At 34.3% G+C, this 21,998-nt stretch overlaps 3 protein-coding genes across 4 annotated transcripts; 1 reads left to right on the top strand and 2 right to left on the bottom strand.

The window, feature by feature from the left end:
- Positions 1–31: 31 nt before the first annotated feature.
- LOC114516713 (tricarboxylate transport protein, mitochondrial-like) lies at positions 32–3,697 on the bottom strand. 2 transcript variants are annotated; one of them, XM_028536275.1, is made up of 7 exons: positions 3,129–3,697; positions 2,823–2,953; positions 1,861–2,068; positions 1,403–1,626; positions 1,063–1,283; positions 723–796; positions 32–364 (listed from the first exon to the last, which is right to left on the bottom strand). In XM_028536275.1, the coding sequence occupies exons 2-7, from the start codon at positions 2,908–2,910 to the stop codon at positions 250–252; spliced, it is 930 nt and encodes a 309-aa protein (XP_028392076.1). In that variant the 5' UTR covers positions 2,911–2,953; positions 3,129–3,697; the 3' UTR covers positions 32–249. The 2 variants fall into 2 exon arrangements, with proteins under 2 accessions (XP_028392076.1, XP_028392068.1); XM_028536267.1 differs by lacking the exon at positions 3,129–3,697 and having other exon boundaries at positions 2,823–3,084.
- A 113-nt stretch (positions 3,698–3,810) lies between these two features.
- LOC114516703 (tubulin gamma-1 chain) lies at positions 3,811–8,786 on the bottom strand. The gene is made up of 19 exons (XM_028536256.1): positions 8,621–8,786; positions 8,055–8,105; positions 7,592–7,653; positions 7,246–7,299; positions 7,033–7,146; positions 6,889–6,957; positions 6,670–6,749; positions 6,498–6,543; positions 6,339–6,419; positions 6,100–6,186; positions 5,969–6,014; positions 5,746–5,849; positions 5,470–5,523; positions 5,269–5,367; positions 5,036–5,110; positions 4,715–4,801; positions 4,488–4,603; positions 4,339–4,414; positions 3,811–4,078 (listed from the first exon to the last, which is right to left on the bottom strand). Exons 1-19 carry the CDS (start codon positions 8,667–8,669, stop codon positions 4,061–4,063), a joined length of 1,368 nt encoding a protein of 455 aa, XP_028392057.1. The 5' UTR covers positions 8,670–8,786; the 3' UTR covers positions 3,811–4,060.
- A 10,563-nt stretch (positions 8,787–19,349) lies between these two features.
- On the top strand, positions 19,350–20,960 carry LOC114519593 (LWamide neuropeptides-like). The gene is made up of 2 exons (XM_028539755.1): positions 19,350–19,492; positions 19,899–20,960. The coding sequence occupies exon 2, from the start codon at positions 19,906–19,908 to the stop codon at positions 20,668–20,670; it is 765 nt and encodes a 254-aa protein (XP_028395556.1). The 5' UTR covers positions 19,350–19,492; positions 19,899–19,905; the 3' UTR covers positions 20,671–20,960.
- The last annotated feature ends 1,038 nt before the right edge of the window (positions 20,961–21,998 follow it).

The raw sequence follows: 21,998 nt of genomic DNA, 5'->3' as shown, positions 1-21,998 counted from the left end.
TTGCACGAACGAAGTAATTTCCATATTTTAACATTTTCCAAAATTTAATAAACAATTTGTCATAATTACATAAAACTATTCCTATATCATATGTGCAATTAATAAAACAATTCCGTTAGGACCATTTGAATTTCCATACTATTTACCAACTCTAATATGACATTTTCCTTGTGTTTTGCCCGAGAATACTTCTTTTAAATCGTATTTGACCGTGATTGTAATCATTGTATTTGACCGTTCAACACCACTTTACTCAGTTACCCAAACATAATTGAGAACTTTCATGACTTGTTCGTATATCGTGAAGACAAAGGCAACGTCGAAACACACTCGACCCAGACGTGGTACGGTGCCCTTATAAAAACTGTCGAAAAATAAATTCTAATTAGATTATATATTATTATAACCAAGTATAAATGCAATTTCAAAAACAAAGGTGTATTTTGAGCTCATGCAAGATACAGCGATGAGGCCGAAAAAATTTATCCGGAGGAAATTTTAATAGCTTTTGCAAATTGCAACCCTGGTCCTATAAACCTGGGTACAAGGTTGATGCGATGGTTGATGCCTTGAGCCTGGAAGGGGCAGTTTATGAGCAGCAACGATTATCTACAGTAGTTGTTACGTATTAAAAGCTGCCACGCTGCAACTTAATTTTCTCAGCCTAACATAGTTCATCAGTATTTACAAATACAATAAACTTTAATTTTACAGATACGTACGCTCTAGGTCCTTCATGTTTTGCTATTTGTACAACACAATCCCAAGAGCTTTTATATTTATGAGCGTCCAAACCCTATAAATAAATAAACAAATAAATAAATAAAGTGAGTCTTTATTGGTGAGTTTGCTGCACTTGTTCGCTGGATGTATTAATACCATTAAATCAGAAATCATTGCTGGAGTGCATGGTTCAAGGTGTGAGGACAATGTCAATGATAAACAACGTAGAATGTCTGTCAGATGGAACTGAAGATGTACATAACAAAGGAATTTTCCTCGTCCACATTCTTGCAATACTTGAAACATAAATCCGTTGCTTCACACAATTTAGCTACATACCTGCATTCTGGTTTTGACGACATCAACGGGCGTATTCCCAAAAACACTTGCTGCCCCAGCTATACCACCAATGAGGAATGTACGAGCAGCACCAATATCTTTAGTGTTATCCCCTTCTTGAAACCAGGATTTCAAATTTGAATACACAAAAAATCTTATCATTTGATTAGTTCCTTGTTTCACCATTGTTGGTAGAAGACCCTGGTAAACTCCAATAAGACCTTAGAAATTATAAAGTCAAAAATGTGATTCATTCTTTGCTTACTTCTGGCATATTACCATTCCTTGCACTTATATAGTCATTCTGCGAACATCAACTTTATTGTTATATTTTACCTACCATCAGTTTTAACAATAGTTGATATGCCATGAAGAAACCCTCTATATTTCGGATTAGGTTGGGTTTGGTCATGGATAAATTTCACTTTAATAGTTTCCATTGGACAAACAACAAGGACAGCTTCAGATAACCCAGCTCCAAGGCCGCATAATAAAATATTTCTTTGAGTTAAATCTCCTTTTTCATCACATGCCCTGTTCTTTAGTGCTTCAAACACAGAAAATCTAAACATGGTCAAATATATAATTATATATACACGAGTGTTTGCAGTTTTTCTCTGCGACACCAGAGCCAAGGTGGCACCCCCTGTTTTGGGGACTTTGACAGCTGCCATAAATGATATAGCAATATACATTATATGTTCACCTATTGGTCCTAATTTTAATTACAAGTCTATGTTATAATTATAATGCTTGTCTTATATTTTTAAAAATCCTGTAGATCTGAAAATTACCCACCTTACAGAAGCTTTAGGTATTGATCCATAAAGTAATGAACTTAGTCCTCGATAAAGACCAAAAAAACCATGACCTTGGACAGTTTTTTTGGCACAATCGATAGGTCCTGTGTATTTTGGTACAGCAGCTCTTTCGTCTAACTGTAATTGCGTTTTCACATATTCAGTTGGAAATGTACACAGAATTTCTAAACCACCAGCAATACCACCTAAAATATAAATATTACAACTCAAATCAGTATGACAAGAAGAACCATTTTTTTATCTTTAATTTTTTATTAATGTCATAAGCTCACAATTGGTTCTTTGCACTCATAGCTTGTACATAAATATTGACATTCTCCAGCAAAGCAGTAAAAGGTCATATGCATGTCTGTTGCGGAAAATTGTGGAGCCCCTCTCATTTTAATAAAATTGATTTGTGATTCCACAATTCACCAAGTTAGGCTCTAGGAACTTCATATACCCATAACATCTACCAGACCTGTAGTAGATGAAAAGTGCCCTGCAATGGAGGTTGGCCTCTAGGCTGTGCCAGGACCAAAGATGGGCTCAAAGGTCAAACAGGTCACACCTCCAAACCATCCCATTAGGTCCAAAGTTCAATATTTTTATAAAATAATTTAAGCTGTTATTAAATATTAAATCTTTATAGAGAAGCACATGTTCAATATTATACTGCTCAATTACTTTCCGTAGGCACGTTCTCTGTATTTTTTGCACTTTAATAAAAAGATAAAGCTCCAAATTTGTTCTTTATGAACTTAATCTCCAAATTATTTATCTATGGTAATACTTTAAAGTCCAATCACTTCAATGTCCACACAACCCCACTGAACTGAAACTTTGTTACATAACAAAATATTTCTGAACACAGTATGCCCTTCAAATCACAACAATTCACTTTAAGATACAAAATACCATTTTTTTGGCAACATTTTCATATCATGTCATGCTACTTGCCTGCTAGGATTGCTTTTCCTGGGTGCTTTTTGCCAGCAATCTTTCCCCCTGGAGCGGCACTCATCGAATGTTTACTTGTACGTGGCATCTTGATTGCTGTTGTGCCAAATACAACTGCACTAACACTTATCCTGAAATACAACGGAGCATAAGAGGTTCTATTGTATTTAATACATGAGAACAAACTCGTAAAAAAATATAAAACACAGCTCAAAGGTCAAGCCTTCTATCACTGTATTTGTCAATAAATTTCCTGACAAAAATACATACAAATTTTATCAAGATTTTCCACGCATGTACGATTACCTGTCCACACGCGGGACAGTTCTCCTCTTGGCCTCGTGCGTGTGTACCAGCCTCGTTCCCAGGCGCTTTAAATAAAATAAATATAGGAACACTACAGGCTTTTACGTAGATCAGTGGCTAAGCTGAGCGAGCGCGCAAGGAGTTTTGGGGAAGACCAAATTAAATATTATATAACGTTGCATTCAGTACAGTATTTATAGCTTGGTTTTACGACTTCGAATGATACCGAGTGACAAAAAAGGCTCTGGGGACGGGAACGAAACTCGGTCCAATCAGGGCCCGAGATTGATTGGTGACTATGATAACTATGATTGGTGTCTATGAACAAAGAGAAACCATAGATGGTAAGTACCGTAAAGGCCAAGGCCGAAAACGAGCGTAACACTACAACATGATAAAGTAAGTAAAGTCTTACTTAAAAAAGAAGTTTCTCTATCCACTAATTAATAGACAGGGTTCCTCTAATTGTAGAATGGATTAAATACAAAGAAAAAAGTGAAGCGCTGAACCTTGTGGCTTTGGGTTGAATGCGCGGGAAATAATAGGAGAGTCCAGTGAGCTCGGGGAGTCCAGACACCTCCAACACTATGTTACATCTACTGAAATATAACAGGTAGACTGTACGGGTAGGTGCCAAAATTTTATGGTGAAACCTTACACCTCATATTAAGGCAGAACGCGCGTAACCTGGAAGGGTGGACATCACCAGAAATAAACCTAATTTAATACAAATACGTTGCAATATATAGCCCACAGCATAATGATGTAGCCCAGTTTTTATACAAATAAAAGTTTTTTTAATATCTACAACAATCCAATGCTTCTTTTTCCAGCATTTTATACTTAATACCACGATGAACCATTCAATCAGTTTTTTTTTACCAATCACTCAGTTCTTTTGCACTAGTCGTCCAGTTTCAAAACAATCTCCCTTATTTCAATTCAGTTCCCTTTAGGGTTAAAAAAGTACTTTAGCACTATAGTCCACAGTGTTCACAAGCAGTTGCGTAGCCAGCCTGACGATTTTGTTCCGCTATGTAAATTTCGAGTTAAAATAAATTATTCATTTCTTTAGAAATTTATTGTTTTCACAGTCAATGAACACCAAAATATTAGCATAGCAGGACAAATTGTCAGCTGGCTACGCTACTGTTCACAGGAGTGTTTCAAAAAAATGTATGCATCTTGATAATTTTACGAAGTACAGTACCTGTTTAATTCCCCATGAAATATAGTCAGGTTTCGTTGCCGCTCGGTATTCATCAATTAACTGTTGTACAACCTCCCTTTGAGAGTAATAGAGTAATATAAAGTGCGTGAAAAGAATGAGGCAAATCTTGAGTTTTGAAATGTACCGACCTTGAGTTATCCATTTCATCCAAGTTGTCCTCAAACATGGGTTCTTTTCGATAATTCTCCAAAAATGCCTCTCGTTTTCTCAATTTGTCATATAAACGGCAACTCTTCTCAAATACCTAAAAGTTGAAGTCAATGGAATTTATGCAAATCTTTCGCAAATAACCTAAAAATGTCAACTTATCAGGCAAATCACGCGAAACTTTACCATGCATTGTAAGTTTACTTACCGTTGAAATGCTAGTGTGATTCGCCATCATAAGGCCACTAACACGGTGAGCTGTTTGAACATACGGAGATTTTCGTGAAAGAGCAACCTGCAAAAACATCGCAAACATTATACAAGAACATTTTTGGGCATTACAGCATATTATATTATCTTCAATGTGAAATCAGAAAACGAAGGGACTAATGTGACGATATATGTTATATATATGTTATCCTAGGGTGCATTGTATTCTATTATACTTAAGTTAAGCAAGGTGTGTTAAATAATCTGACTAGCAAAATAATCATCTTTTAAACTGTGCATACATAACTTGAATACTAACTTGAATACTGGCTGGGCCCCACGGAATGAACTCCGCTAACTTTCGTTCACGAATTCTTTGTAGACTTTTGTGAACCTGAAATGTTAGAAAAAAAACCCTCTGATATATAGTTGTTTGTGTGTTTTAAACTTATTAGAAAAGATTCCAGTAGGATCAACTAAAACAAAAGGATTTTGGAATAATTAGATAAAAAATGCTTTGGGCTGGATTACTCAGAGAGAACTAGCAAGTACCTGTGTGGGATCTACTTCTCCCTGAATAATGTTTAGTATTGAAATATAACAATGTTGGAATTTCTTATCTCGAAGTCTTGAAACCATCACGTTTTTAGGCTGAGATAGAAATAAAGATTAGTCGGTTAACAAGAACATATTATTTATAACATGAAACAGACAATCCAATCTAATATATAGTAGCACTCTTTGTACACTGACCTGAAGAAGTCTTCTCATAACATCCAATACTGTCGTTTTTCTAACACTTGATACCTTTATGATGGGTGATATTAAAAGTGACATTTCAGTTCCACTGACCACCCATTCATTGTTTTTAAAGTACTCAGCCATGAAGATATTTATGGTTGAATGAGGGTTAATTGCTTGATATGTTTTATATCAGCCCAGTCAAAGAAAACAATGACAGATTCATAAAAAAAGTCTGTCTGTCAGAATATCACTTCTTTAAAACGTTTTTGTGTCAAGCTAATATACCTTTTGATCTGTTGTTAGTGGAGTATAACCGGTCATCAAAAAGTGTAACCGAGGTGTGGGGATAAGAGATGCAATTAGGCCAATCAAATCATTGTTCATATAACCTGGAAGAAAAGGCAGCATTGAATCATCAAAACATTAGAATAGTAAACAAAGTGACCTAGTATAATTCTTCTGGCATCAGCATCATGTTTATAGTCATATTGTATTTATAATTAAAAACCTGGGTATCTTAATGTTGTTGTACTTGTTGACATGATTGTTGAAACCTATGTTGCATATAAGAAATAAAATAATAATTATTTTTATATGACTCCTGGTCTCACAACTATCACCACAATTATACATACATACCAATTGGTTGACTTGCGAAAATGTGGGATTAGGAATATGCAATCTGTCTGATGCAATCCGATTTAGGGCAGTGTTATCTAAAACTACCTAAGAAATTCAGTGCAGTAATTTTAATTTTAACAAAATTCATGCTTATTAGGCTTTGCTATTAATAAGATACAAGTTTAACACATATTATAATACTTGTGACAAAGACCCCTTTTTATCACATTCATCTAAAGTGTTGCAATAAAACCTACCACACAATCTGCATTTTGTGTTAACCTCTTTAGTGTCAAAATAGAATTGTATGGTTGAACAACCACATCGCTTATATCCTCCTGGAATTTACAAAAAGAGGGTTAAATTTTCAAGAAATCATAAATTTGAGATTTAAGATTGGAAAGTTTGACTCTTACTTGTTGAGGAAAAACTGAGTATGTTTGAATCAGTTTTTTGGGAAACCTTAAAAGAAAAAAAGTTTGTAAAATATTTTCATAACTACAACCACAAATTCAAAGCTCACCAAGGAAAATCAAATTCATAATCCCTTAATTATCTAGTTGGAATATGGGAAATGCTATCACAAACCTATCATTCAACTTTTCTAACATATATGATCCCATTCCAGAACCTGTCCCACCAGCAATGGAATGACAAATAACAAAACCCTATAAAAATGAGCAAGTATTTCTCTAAAGTATAAATGAATGTTTCAAAAGATACATTAAATCCACTTCAAATTCCTTGATTTTCATCACACCTAATAGCATTATTTTTTAATACTTCAAACTAGAAACATAGTTATACCTCAAGGCTATCACTCCCATCAGCTTCTCTATCAATGATGTCAAATATTTCTTCATGTAGTCGCTCAGCCTGGAATATTTATTTTAAACAAGCATTATACTAGAAAAAATCAAAACACCATGTTGCAATCAAGCCACAACATACCTGTGAATATCCACTTCCCCAGTTATTCCCCGCTCCTCCGCCATGTTTTGATGTAAAAATATTTTCTGGATTGTACAAATTTGCATAGGGGGATGTCATTATTGTGTCAATTACCTGAAAACATTGTCACATAATTGAATATACATTTAGACATGAAATTTCAAACAACTATATACACTTGGAATAAATAAGGTGCTATAATTATCTTCATACCCTTGGTTCTAGATCAAGTAAAACTGCCCTTGGGATGTAATGCTCATCATCAGCCTAGGTGCAGTATAACAATGGAATAAAAAGATGATTATATAGCCTCCTGCGCAAGCATCTCTTATGTATTTATATTAGGCATTTATACTTGGCTTGGGTTAGCTGTGTCGGGGAAGGCAAGGAAAAAAGCGGGAGAGAGCTCCCACACACTATTTTCTTGCTCCCTGACACAGCTAACCCAAGCCAAATATAAATGCATAATATAAATACATAAGAGATGCCTGCGGAGGTGGTCAATGATTATATATAAATTTGAAAAAAATCAAGAGCAGATCCTTATATAACAAAACACCTGGTAAAAAAAGACATCCTTTCTGTCTGTTCCATCTGTTGCAAAGTCTTCCAATATACCCTCTAAAAGAAATATCATATTTCTTTAGTTTCCTATTGCAGCCATCACATCCTACAGTAATTAAACCATGAATAATGCAAAATCCTATTTTATAGAGTATTGGTGTGCCCTAAAAATAGGTAGTTTAAAATTTAAACCTTATATATATAATCGACATTCAAATTCAAACTATTATATATAATCACAGTAATCCAGTAATTTTACATACCAAGTTATAGGGGAAATTTTAGAGAGATTTTGGACTACAACTGTTAGTTGGATAGCCCTAACTAGCTTTCATAAAACAGCAATGTGATGTATCAAATCAGACTTTAATCAGGGTGGACAAAAATGTAATAAAAGGGAAACTAGTGTCAGAAGAATGATAAATTTAAAATTTTATGAACTCATTAGAGGTTCTAACCTGCACTAATGCCATGTTCAGCACAAAGTTGTTTCCAAAATTCCATTCCAACTGAAAAAAATTCTTTAGTGAGAAGTACACTAGCTAGTTTTTGTGTTCGGCCAAATTACATTTCGAATGCCCTAGACTGACAAATCCAAATGTACCTTCAATAGTGCAGATATAAATAAATATAGGAGGGAGTGTGAATCTTCTCTAGACAGGCACAACATGCTACATTATAATGCTTTTTCAACCATAGTAATAATATATTACTTTTTGCTATTTGCCTATTTCATGAGTTTTTTTTGTAACTTTGTTTAATGTTCAACTAGCCAATGATGATCAAATCAAATACAAACTTTGTGATTTAATATGCATGGTTTATGACGTTTTTACTCAATTACTGTAATCCTAGCTAATGAAAAACAGATTTCAAAGAATTTCGTATTTTTATATTGAACCAATAACATGACATGGAAACGAGACTGCAGATCTTAGCTCTTAGCCTCTGAACCCCTGAGATGTTATAACTTGAAAATTATGATGGCAGATTGGCAGTATTTAATAAATGTAGTATTACTTACTTTGGTTCCCACATTGTCCTATTTGTAAAGTTATTATTTCTCGTGGCATTGCATATAAAAATAAGAAACGTTTGTCTATAGACTGTTAGACTGACTTCCAGAGACTGTTTTTGAAAGTTCGAAGAATATAAATATGGCGGCAAACCAGTCGTTCCGACATGTTACGAACTTTACACGGCAATTTACGAAATATTAGGCTGCAAAGGTTAGCGGAGCCTAAGGGGAACACTGGAGGGGAAGAACTGGAGAACGTGGAAACCGGGGGGAAAGGCCAGGGGGATGGTTTTCTTGTTCCTGCATTCCCCTGTGCATCTGTTCCCCCGTCCTCATGTGCCTCTGTTCCCCCGTTTCCCATTTCTCCCGCTCTCCAATTCCCCGATTCCCTATTTTAAAGAAAGCCAACTTTGAATACCCTATTCTAAAGATAGATAATCATTTCGCTTCACATATTATTTCACTATATTTGTAAAATTTCATAAACATTAAGTGGGCAAGCAAAAGCGATCCAAACCGGGCTGGCCCGTCTCATATAAACAGGCCAGAAGATAGACCATGAATTTGAGCTAAACTTCAGTATGTTATCGTCATTCGATCGCTAACAATACCTTCTAGGCTTATCAGCTGCTGTGCTCGCTTGTATTTGTAGTTTCAATATGTGGGCTGTGTGACGATCTAATACGAATCGTGAGTTAATTCATGAGATCCCACGGTATATAGATCTCTGTTCAACTTATTTTAGTCTTTAAACACCTGAACGTCTGGATCCGGCTGTTGTGTTTGCACAAATATTCTTATCTATTGTCTCCTACTGAGAATTTTAAATGAACCCATGCACTGGTTATAACAAAAAATGTGAAGTATATATGTATATCAATATGGTAAATCATGTGCACAAACCAAAAATATTGTTTGAAGTCATCATAAACGCATGTGCATGTACAACGATAGTATCATATAGATGATACAATTCTTTCTGGTTGCATGTTAAAACAACGCTCGTTGCATTTCCAACCCATAAAGACGGGAAATATTTGTAAAAATCGGCTTCTAATTCTTATCACAATATTTTATCGGAACAGTTGGATGCTCTAGTTCAATACTTGCAACTGATAGGAAATGGTTTTGATAATTTTCTTATCTATAGCTCTTAAAAACTCAAAGGCGAGAAAGGAGTGTTCGACGTTAAAATATAGATCTGCAAACAATTTCTGTCTGCTTGCATGTCTAGTACTTTTTAATATATCATATACTGAATTATATTGTCTCGCATGAATCATGCACATGCATGAGATTATATCTTGTACTGATGCACTTATTGAACGCTTAAAATGGTTATAGAAGAGTTTCCAGCTAATGATTTTGTTTTAAACAGTAATCATCGTTTTTGTTAGATTTATGTTTATAATATTTATGGAACCCCGTTATTGGAGACATATCTCTGTGTGGTGATTCCAGCCATTGCATGTGTGTAGTTCATTTGTAGTTTATGTGTAGTTCATTCTAACTTTTTAACATGGCAAATTTATAAAATAAAATAAAAAAATAAAATAAAATATTAACTCATTTTCAGGTACTCGAGTAGTTTTCTTCTCGACATCGTATCGAATAATTTTGTTTTCGTGATGACTCAATAGAATCATTCTTTGCTCAACTGTTTTATTTAGTCCAAAGGATCAAAGAAAAAGACTTCATCTAAATGTGCATGTCAAATTAATAGGGTCGCCCTAAGCTATCGGCATGTCACAAGCGAATTATGTTCTTGCACGCCTACACATTTTCAAATTTATATTCTGAAATGAATAGCCATGAATATAGCCCATATGGAAAAATTTTCACTTAAAATTATCAAGCCGTTAATTTTTTCTCAATCAACTATCTATATATAAAGCATCTCTGTGGAGTGCATGCGCTGTTAAAGTTGATATTATAATTACAAAGAATGCATGGAAGAAAGTTTTTGTGTTTAAAGAAAGTAGTAGACCTCTATTCTGATGGAGCCGGATTGCATATACATCATATAATTAATTTAGACGTCTAGCTACCACAATAGTCATAATTATTATCAATCAAAGAAAACTCAAAATTTGTAATAAGTTTATATCGACGTGATTTCTTTATAATTAAGTCTGAAAACTGTTAAATCAAAACTAACGTTTTTAATTACTACCTAAGTGAAGCGAATTATTTAGAACATCCTGGTCATGGCCTATACAAAGAATTCATTCTCATTGAACTCGCTTGCAGTCGCCCTGTACTATCTATAGTGCACTGCAACATGCCTTTTACCAGTCTATTCTGCATGAAAATGAGTTTTAAGATGGGGAAATTTTATGATAGCGTTCGGGCGGCATACTACATTTGCCTTGAAGTTTTTTGTACCTCCCACCTGCATTGGCAAATTACTTTCGATAACACCTGCAAGAAGTAATGATTTTCGGCTTCTGAAAAGGCCAGAGTTTTCAGAGCGTATAAATTGCCAGAGATTTTTATAAATCTTTCACACAATCCATACTACCGCCTGCATTCACTGCTACTGAATCCTGTTTCTCGATCATTTGGAGCATCAACTGGGTAAAATGTAAGTGTGTATCAATTGATATGTCATTAAATCACGATTTAAAGCAACATGAATAATGTTTATTGACATTTTGCATCATGAATGTGCTTACGTTTTTTTCACTTTATATCCGTTCGTGCATGTAAAATCATGCAGACATACCCGTTTTATCGCACCTAATCAAAGATAGTTAGTATAGATAGTAGAAACATGGTCATGGTATCATATAACGTATAGCTAAACAAATATTTGAAATAAACAAATATTTTGTCCTCATGCCTGGACAACCTACGGCGGTTTTTGCAACTGAATTTGTTTTGCATGTCTTTTTTTGGGAAAAAGATGAAAACGACAATTGTAGCAACGGCCCTCTTGCTGGTACTCTGTCTATCGCAAACGATGGCATGGAATGATGGACTCTGGGGGAGAGAATTACGTAAGCGAATGAAACCCAAATTTGATGCTGAAACAATGAAGTTAGCAGAGGAAATTATCAACCAACAGCAGTATCGAGGACAGGGAAGAAAGATGTCAAAGGCACAAAACGACGAGAGAATCGGCGAAGTCGATGAATCGTGATTAGAAGAATTAACTTTGGCGGATAAAAAAACTATAATAATATTAGCTACAGAACGTAAATCGTAAGCCCAATAAATAGCTGTAAAAACGTAGAGTTTGTCAAAATTCACCAGCTGTGAAGATAATGAAAGTTTAACGTAATAAACGAGGCAAGAATATAAATTTCAACGCAATTCATGTGTGTATTGATTGTTTGAAATTGCAGAAACCGCAAACCTTTTGTGTGGAAAAATTGTGTTATCTTTAACACGCGGTATCTATATTTTCAGTTGTGGAAATTGATGTTTAATCGGTATATGCAACTATAAAGAACAATGTATTTCTTTATACTGTCGTAAATTCATTATATCCAAACTCAAGGGATGGGTTGTATAGCTTTTAACTACACTTTGCGACTCAAATCGTAGCTAGTTTTACCCTCTCATCGGCCAATTCTGTTGCTAAGTACAGTTAAAAGTTAACCACCGGTTACCATCCATTTATCCGTTTTTAAGCCCGGCACTCTATCTGGTTTTATTCCTGGATCCTATAAAATTCGGCCTGATCTCAAATTTCTTTACATCTTTGAAAGCATGCATCTGATAAATGCTGGTGTGAAAACGGTGTCGCCTTAAGACAACGTTAACTTGATAACATGGCTTTCTCGGGAAGGTCTTTTTCAACAAGACCTTAAAAACATGATTTGGTCCAAGTTATTCCCATTTGCAATGAGTGACGATTAAAGATAACATAAAAATACACATTACAAGACCCTCTCCCTCTCTACATATAGATATTGCATGTTTATTCTTTTTAGCGACAAAAGTCACAAAACGCAATTCATGCTGATGAAGTCGCTATAAAAGAATTATATTATATAATGCAGAATGTTCTCTTATTTTAAAATATCGCCAGAATCTGCTTATGAGAGTAGATAAATTATATATATAGTTATCTATAACCTGCCAAAATATAACAGAGAAGAGAAGAATAGAGAGGATAAAACTAAAACGAACTTTCTGGAATTAGATAACATTATAGTAATGCAAATTTTATCTATATCAAATTTTTCCCATATTAGGAAGCATGTGAGAGACCTGCTAAAGTCATGTGACTATATATAGAAATCACTGAGTGACGTTGAAGTTTTTAAAAAAAATTTTTTTATAATTTGAAAATATTTTTGTATGAAAATCATAAAATTACCACCGAAAACGACTTTAAATAATGAAATTATGAAAAACATACGAACCAATATATAAAATGCTAGGTATAGGTACGTGTGGTCAACCAACAAATCGGACTTTTCAAATGTATAATTGTCATCGTGGTTTTAGCTAAAGGTTTTAGCTAAAGATGTGGTGTGTCTTAGGAATTGTAAATAATAGTACTGTTTGGAAGTCCCCCGTTCTTACACTACGCTATATTTGCATGAAATATACTCCTTGCTTTCTCGGGAAAGGATAAATCTAAATAAATTTTGCTTTTCGTATATTCTTTGGGTTCTTTTGCATTATCCCATGTAATTAAAATTAAATTGTAAATAATTAAAAGCGGAGACAACAGCTCTAAAACTGAAAGCTAAAGAATCCACTAGAGAATTTTAGATGAAGATAGATATAAAATTTACTTAAATTTCGTTTCAATGAGGCAACCCACAAATTCACAGTTACTGTTGTACGAATAATTCCATCACACGGTGTCTATATCTTTACATCTTTACATGAAAGCTAAGCTAAACTTTACTAGATCACTATATGCATCAAACAAATGACTATAATAAGCATCTCATAATAAATTTTGTCGCTAACATCTGTAACAAAAATTACAACAGTCTAATTAGCATCCAATCCCGGCTCGTGTCGCAAATTTGAGTTGGCGACAAGTAGCTCATGACTATTGGCCATTCCTACTATGACGTTATATATGTTACACGCTGCATTGTATGTGCATGCATGATATGTTGCATGAATCAAGGCATGGAAATCTGTTCTGAAAAGATAAACACGCCCATAAAAATGTTTTTAGGTTAGAAATGATAGAGCTATATATATACCTGCCCACTACCTCTTTTGATTATACCGCACATGCCTTGTAGTCCTTGTATAATAAATCATTATATGAATACAATTTTGCGATGAATGTGCTATATTATTACAAAATTTCTGGAGTGATGCATAAAGAATTAAAAGAAGAAACTTGTCACTTTTCTTATCAGTGAGACGTTTTAATCAATAAGTTTTGTGTGTTAGCGATGGCTTCATGCTGTTTAACATCTGCTCTCAAGTTGCAAAACTATAATGATCCTTATCAATAAATTACCATGCTATTTTTATATCGTTTTGCCGAAATATTTCTTGCGAAATGGAGTGACTTTTTGTTTATGTATTTCTTCACTTACCACGGCTGGCAATTTCTAATTCAATGTAATCTAGCTCTGTATAAGCGTAGTAGAAGGGAGCCGTAACTATTTTATTTTTAAGATTTTTAACATGCCAATTTTGAGAGGTGAATCGTAAGAGGAAATGAAGTAATCATGCATTATCATGCATGCCATTGAGCAAATACGAGCATGAAACAATTGCATCATATAAAATTGTTTGATACCTAAAGAAATTGCTTCTGAGAAGATGTTCCTTCGATAATAGAAGCAAACGCAAATTTCAATTAAATGACTGGCTCATGACACGACTCGTAAGCTAAAAAGCCTAAAGACATAACTGACAAAGTCTTTTTTTTAATGATAATGCAGCCTTCTATGATTATACGACTAAATAATTAAATCGAAGACATAAAAGCATAATTAGTGTATGCATGTGTATAAATATGTAAAATAATGTTTTGAACTGCTTTGAAAAACAAATTGTTTTTCTAGATCGCAAAGTGTAGTCGCCTTTCAGTTGCTTTCCTTGTTTATTTCAGTCACTGTGCATGACGCCTAGCTATGTTGAGTAAGCTGGTTTACATACTGTGAATTAATTTCCAGATAATATCTTCGTGTTTAAAAGTAGGTTTATTGAATCTATCAGAAAAGTCGCGTCCTTTTTGATGACGATAGTTAATATAATGGAATAATGCCTGCATGTATATATGCATGAACTGAGCACGACGTTTGTTGAACCATGCACGCGATCAAATATTATATTCATGATCTTTCGTTCGTGAAGTGACTTCACTATAGTTTAATGCTTAGTATATTAACAGGAGTTCGATTATCCAATTCTCTCTTCCGTTTGTTAATCCTTAAACTGAGATTGAGAGTTACTTTATATTACCTATCATATTATATTTATAGTAATCACTTTCATTAATTCATGTGAAATGAATTGTCGTTTGCATGGTACATTTTTTAAAGTATACCAGCTTTTTTCAACATATAAGGAACTAGTTGCAGTTGTCCGTATAGAATTATATAGCTACGATTAAAATACCATATAATTCGAGAAAATATATACATTATAACAATTTCATTCAGTCATTCTAAATGCTAAGTCGCTGTTTTTCAACCTGTTTTTACCTATATTACCTCCTGATAATTTCCTTATAATTAAATCGTATATCTTCTAGTACATAAAATATAAATTGACTCTATATATTCTTCATAATTATCCAAAACAATTTCATATCCTTCTGTTTGTTAGATATTCTGTCAGCATGCTTGGCTCGCAGGTAAATGAGTTTTTGTTTACCACAAAAGCAATAAAATGCCAAGGTTTATTCTCAGTTTGTACATTTTTCTAAGTTTACTTCAAATAAAGAATTTAATTTGGTTTATTTAACGCGTATATTTGCCATTTAGTGTTTTCTTGTAGCATAGTATTGATTTCGGTATTATAGCTTGCTGTGTTTTTCCAACTAAGCGTCAGTAATTGAAAATTGTTTTGAAACCACTTCCTACGCCAGACGTCGAATATCTTGCAAAAAGCAGCATGTTTTATCAGGAAAATGTTTGAAATATGCTTTCTCGAAAAAGAGAAGCCATTTAAATCAACAGGAAGGATCCTAAAAAAATTGAACATAACGGTGAAAATGAGTGATCTGCTTTTTGCCTCCCTAGGACGTCAGTCACACATTAATGAAGTAACTTCTCCAGGCTTCAGCCCCATGCTATAAAAGGCGTGACTAATAATAGGGGGTTGTATTCTTGCCGCATAAACAAGGAACGGACAACTATATTTACCAATTATTTAGGAGGTATGTTTAGTAATAACTTTTTTTATAACTAATAATTTGTGTTGGCTATATAACTTATTAAACATATAACTTATTAAACATACTGCCATTTGAGAGGAGGATGTTTAGGTTAGGTAAATTACTTTTCACACATGCATGAATAATGATATTTTCCTTGACGAATATAGACCTATGTAAGTAAAACTCAAGTCAGAACTTTTAGGAAAAGTATGTATAAATCATGCAAACGATTTGACTTTGATAATGTTCTTCCTTCTCACGTCAAACAATTCTTGCTTATAGGCCTTATGATAAAGTAAAATCTTTCTTACAACTGAACAAAGAACAAATTATATAATTGATCTGATCTAATTTATATTCAAAAGCAAGAGTTGTCACTCTCTATGTATTGTATTTCTTTTTTAGGATTTTTAACAGCAAAATGTCTAACAGCTTAATTTCGATCGTTGGACTTCTCGCATTTCTTTCATTCTCACTTGCTTCTGGCGAAATTGACGAGTCGCCAGAATATGCCCCTCAACTTCCTGGCAATCATGATGTCACCAGACAACAGTTTTATGAATTTTTGCAACAATTACCGAACTTTGAGCCCGATGAAGATAGGAAGATTCGCCTAGGGAAAGATATGAAAGAAAAACGTCGCAATAATCTTGGATCGTCAGATGCGAATTCTGAGCCATGCTGTGGGATGTGGGGACGATCACTGCGGAATAGAAAAAGCGATTTGTTGTTGAAAAAATCTCAGCAATCAAACGACCCAAGTCAATACAGAAGATTCAGTCCAAAAAACTAAACATTTCAACGATGGAGAACAACTGGAATAGTTAAAGACTAGTTAAAAGAATAGAAATACCATTTACATAAATAAAATAGTGAAAATAGAACTTAAATTCCATTTGCGGAATGCGTAAAAAACTAGTTATTCTATGTGTGTTTGGAAAATCCAAATAAAGAGAACCTTGGCACCAAATGATCGCAGTTGTAAAAAATTTAAACTAAAAATTCAAAACTCTCCCTTCTATATTGGTCCCGGAGATAATCAATCAATTAAAACAATTGCTGGATTACATATTAGATACAACTGATTAATTTAGGACGAGACGAAACATTATACCACTTTAAATTATGTGGAAAAAAATCAATTATTTCATGAAAAGTACGGAAGGAATTGCAAGATGAAATAATTTGTAAGTGATTATAGTGACACCTATATGATATATAATAATGGCTGAAAATTCAGATAGTGCATGAAAGATTTGCCTTCTCAATATTATTGAAATTGAAAAGCTAAACTCCTGACGCCTTTGGGACCCTTATTCTACCCCTTATTATCCCTATGATCTCCCAGGCCCTTTATATTCTATTTTCGCCTTTTGTTAAACAATGCTTCGAATACTTTTTATTATTTTCTTTCTACGTTTCTTCTTTTTATTATTTTTTCCTCCCTGCCACTCTTTCTTCAACCATATTTTTCTTTCCACACATTTTTTGCTTACTCTTTCTTTCTTCTTCCATTTATTCCTCTTTCATTTTATTCCTTTTTTTATCCTTTCTTTCTCGCGCAGGCAAAAAAATTTTAAAATATTTAAAAAATATTCCATGCATTAAGCTCAGGACATGCATGCGTATGGTTAGTTTTCCCACTGAACTGGGAGACGGGATCAGTGACCTTAAAGCAACAACACATAGAATAAGTTTGAAAAGAACCTCGCTGCACCCCCACCCCCTATATAGCTGTGTGCTTATAGAATATATTTCATAATACATTCCTTTATATGTCCATAGGGACAGCTTAAACCTGACATGACCGCAGACAAAGCCACATTTGTGCCTGTTGAGCACGCTTTTCACGAAAGTAATATTATATAGATGAGACTTTATCCATGAAACTATTTTAGTTTAGGTTTATTTAACCTAAATCGGCTCATGTGCATGCCGGATTGAAAAGCTTAAGATTAAGTATGCATTTATGTGGATTAATAAGTTGACTATGTTGGTTAAATGGAATGATACTTTCTAGCAACTAAATGAAAGAGAACATTAATTACATAAGTTATCGTATAAGATACACAAAAGATCAACTCGTTTTAGCACTGCGAGTTCACATTATCATTGAGCTTGCAAATAATGTTCAACCGCAAGTGCATATACGTAACAACACGATAACGTTTGTCAAACTGATAAGCTTGGATGAATTTGATACCATACAAATTCAAGGGAAATATTTCCTTCCGTAAGAAAGATCCAGGTATATAAACAATGTATAATTATGTTCAAGTAATGTCTTGCGACACCCTCGCCCACATGCTATAAGGTTAGTGCCATCGTAAGTTGTAAGCATATAGCAACTAGTTTCATCGGTAGTTTCATGCAAGTTATTGCAATTGAAAAGTTTTTTTAACATTAAGTTTTTTTGAAAATTGGATGTTTCGATAATTTCTAATGATACCGAGCAAAAATGGCCATCAAACAGCAGCCATCGACATTATTGGTAACTCAATTGACTTATAGTGAAAGAAAGCACATCGGAACGCTCGTATACGTATATCTTCCACGAATTTGCTAAATGTAAAGGAATTTTTTAAACATTTGCTTGCAATGTTGTTTTTTTATCTTTAGCTACATCTTGTTTATACTCTTCACCTCAGTAACACATATCAAATCCTAATAAAAAATCAACTGAAGCAAATATTCTAGGGTTGGGTGTTTGCGAAAATTAAACATGTAATAAATTACAGCTTTTCCTACCAATTACATATATAAACATATCATAATCATGGGCATCATATTCTTTTAATCATCCGCGTGAGCAATCTATCATAAAGCGGTAGTGTATAATTATGGGCGAGCCAAGGTACATACAAAAGTAAATAAGGGGACGCCAATATCAGAATTGCTGTGATAAATTTTTTTATAGAAGCATTAACACTAATCGATAGTGCATGCCTGTAATAAAAAATGGCGTGGCGGAAAATTGCATGGGCAATTTAAATGTTTAATGGGTTCTGCCGGGTGACAATAAAAGTGAAGCTAAGGGTCGGCTTGATATTTAAGATTATATGAAGAAGGTTGATTGGCGAACGCAAATGTGTTGCAATTAAGATAAAGCAAGATATGTGGAAAAAAGATGAAGTGAATATGAAATATTGCGTATATATATATATATATATATATATATATATATATATATATATATATATATATTTCACAGTTCAATTAAAAAAATATAGGAGAAACTATTAAATATATGTGATTATGTTGACCTATAAGGTTATATGTTATATCACCATTTATATGAATAGGAGTTCAACTGAATTGTCCATGATAGCAATCCACTTTCCTCAGCTGAACTTACTATTATATCATTACTTTTATAGCTTCTCATCTGTGTATCATAGCCGTCTTATCTGTGTAACATTCAACAATCGGTAGCCATTAATACGCCAAACCAGCTGATCTTATCTAGGCTATCTTATGATTAAAAGGGCTTTCACCAGTGAACAGCGCTGTCGACATTAAGAGCGTTTCCCTGAAGAGTATAGAATTTTCAGTCAATACTAAAGGTAAGGTAATGCTATATATTTTAAAATGTCTTGCCTGTTTTTCCTACTGTTCACAAGCTTAACCTAAATGTTTTCAAATCTGTGTGCATTTCGCGTACCGAGTAACTTATTGTAACTATTAAACCAACTTCTATAAACCTAAAATTAGTTGTTTCGATCTCAGAATCATCCGATATAGAACTTCTCTTTACTGCATGTTACGTTTCTGTAAGTGTTCTGTAGCTAAGTGTTCTGTTCATAAACAGACAATTTGTATGACCTGATGAACTCTAATCACATATACATACTGTTCGAAACGAACTCTTGAATGAAACATCCGAGACAGTTAATTCATATTCATATTGATTTATTATCGACATTCGTATATTATTTATTTTTCATGACTCAAATGTACCTAACGTTTTAGTTAAACTATGAACGGGGAAATTCACCGTGCACTCGTGACCTTGGTTGTTGCGCTGGTTTTATTTCACAATGCTTGCGGAAGGAGTATCGGGGAGTTGAAAACAAAGAGTTACCTGAGGCCAGTACATGTTTCGCCGAACTTAAATCCGACCTTCTATGGTCAACCTAGTATTTTTGGCAATAATGCGAGAATACAAAAGATATCTCATCCTAGAAAACTTAATAAAAGGCAACTTGGTGAGTGGTGGGGACGACGAGATACAATTGGCAGTAACAATGGATTTGACCAAGATAAACGACAAGTCGGTGGATGGTGGGGACGCCGAGATACAATTGGCAGTAACAATGGATTTGACCAAGATAAACGACAAGTCGGTGGATGGTGGGGACGCCGAGATACAATTGGCAGTAGCAATGGATATGGCCAGGGTACAGGTCAAGACGGGGATTGGTGGGGACGCCGAAATACAATTGTCAGTAACAATGGATTTGACCAAGATAAACGACAAGTCGGTGGATGGTGGGGACGACGGGATACAATTGGCAGTAGTAATGGATATGGCCAGGGTACCGGTCAAGACGGGGATTGGTGGGGAAGACGAGATACAATTGGCAAAAACAATGGCTATGACCCGGTTAGGAGACAAAAAGTCCCAGGATGGTGGGGACGTCGAGATACAATTGATGATATGTCTTATTATGGCCAGGATAAAAAACCAGATGGGGATTGGTGGGGACGGGGACTTCGTGATACAAGTCACATCGCGATATAAGTTCACTTAATCTAGTCAATGTACTATCATGTGATAAGGATTGTTTGAACGGAAAAAGGACAAAGGATTAAGAATAACTGAACATCCATTAAATATAGTGTGACAAACATTAACAATATTTCTATATGAACAACTATATATATCAGATATAATCGTAACAATAAAAAGTATATTTAAGTTATAAGTAGATAGATTGAGATTGATAATATGTCATACAATATATTCGGCCAAAGATCAGCTCCTCTGATAGACATGAAATGATTTAGATTCAAAAAGTAAAATAAACTCAGCAAACCTATATAGACATTGCGTGAATCGTTGTGGATTTAAATGAAGTAAGCTGATTCAACATATGCTAGAATTATGAGCCAGGTTGAGGCCGGATGATGCAACCGCTGCATATAAGAGCAGGTATAGGTAGGTAGGTAAATCTTTACTCCTTATTACAACAGAGCTTTATTACTTATTTTTCGTTTTTATTTACGACGTGATGAATATAGTCCAGTCAAAAACAATGCCGAATTTAGGATTAAGAGATAAATTTGAAATTTATTCAACAGCCGTGTTGAAGGAATATGAGGAATATGGGTGGCATGTCGGAGATTTTGCATGTTGTTATTTTTTCTCCAAGATAGTTATATAACTATATATGATCTCAAGCACGTTGTAAAACCGGATCCTGCATGCTGAGAGGATCACCGCCCAAGACAGCAAGCATAATTATTCTGTTCTATAAACGCTATAAAGTTTTCGCGTCCCGCGGTAATTAACTCATCAAAGATTGACCGTCACTCACAACATCAGTAAACAACAAGTTGAAATAATTAGTCAGACTAATCCTACACCAAAATGACGATTGTTATTGCGATAATTGCATGTGTGTTCCGAAATTGCTCTAAATTACAAACCGAGGGCGTTATTATTTCTTTGTCTGTTTCGTGATATTCAGAAAAAAACATTTTTATCAATATATAATTGCAATTGTCTTGTTTCTGCGGGTGCGCAATTGTTAATTTTACCACGGGTAAGCATACATATAAATGCTCGCTCGCACACAAGAACACTAAAGTAATTGTGAAGAATTTCAACAAGTCTAGGCCAGGCATACATGAACCGCCGGGCGCCGGCATATATATAGTTCGATACCCAGTATCACTATGGGGTATCTAATGAATTCATCCTTGACAATCATCTTAATGTTCCTCGTTCTCAGTGAAGTTATAAGATCAGATTTTATACAAATAGGAAACGAAGAAGTGTTTTCTCCCGAAAGCAGAGAGACACAATGGAAAGAAAAACTTGATTACATTCCTGACTCATCAATTCCA

This window comes from Dendronephthya gigantea, unplaced genomic scaffold (assembly GCF_004324835.1).
Source record: "Dendronephthya gigantea isolate DGI-Jeju-01 unplaced genomic scaffold, DenGig_1.0 000000F, whole genome shotgun sequence".
In the NCBI taxonomy this organism is placed as follows: domain Eukaryota; kingdom Metazoa; phylum Cnidaria; class Anthozoa; order Malacalcyonacea; family Nephtheidae; genus Dendronephthya; species Dendronephthya gigantea.
The sequence above is the reverse complement of the archived record's forward strand: the minus strand, read 5'-3'. Positions and strand labels throughout refer to the sequence as shown.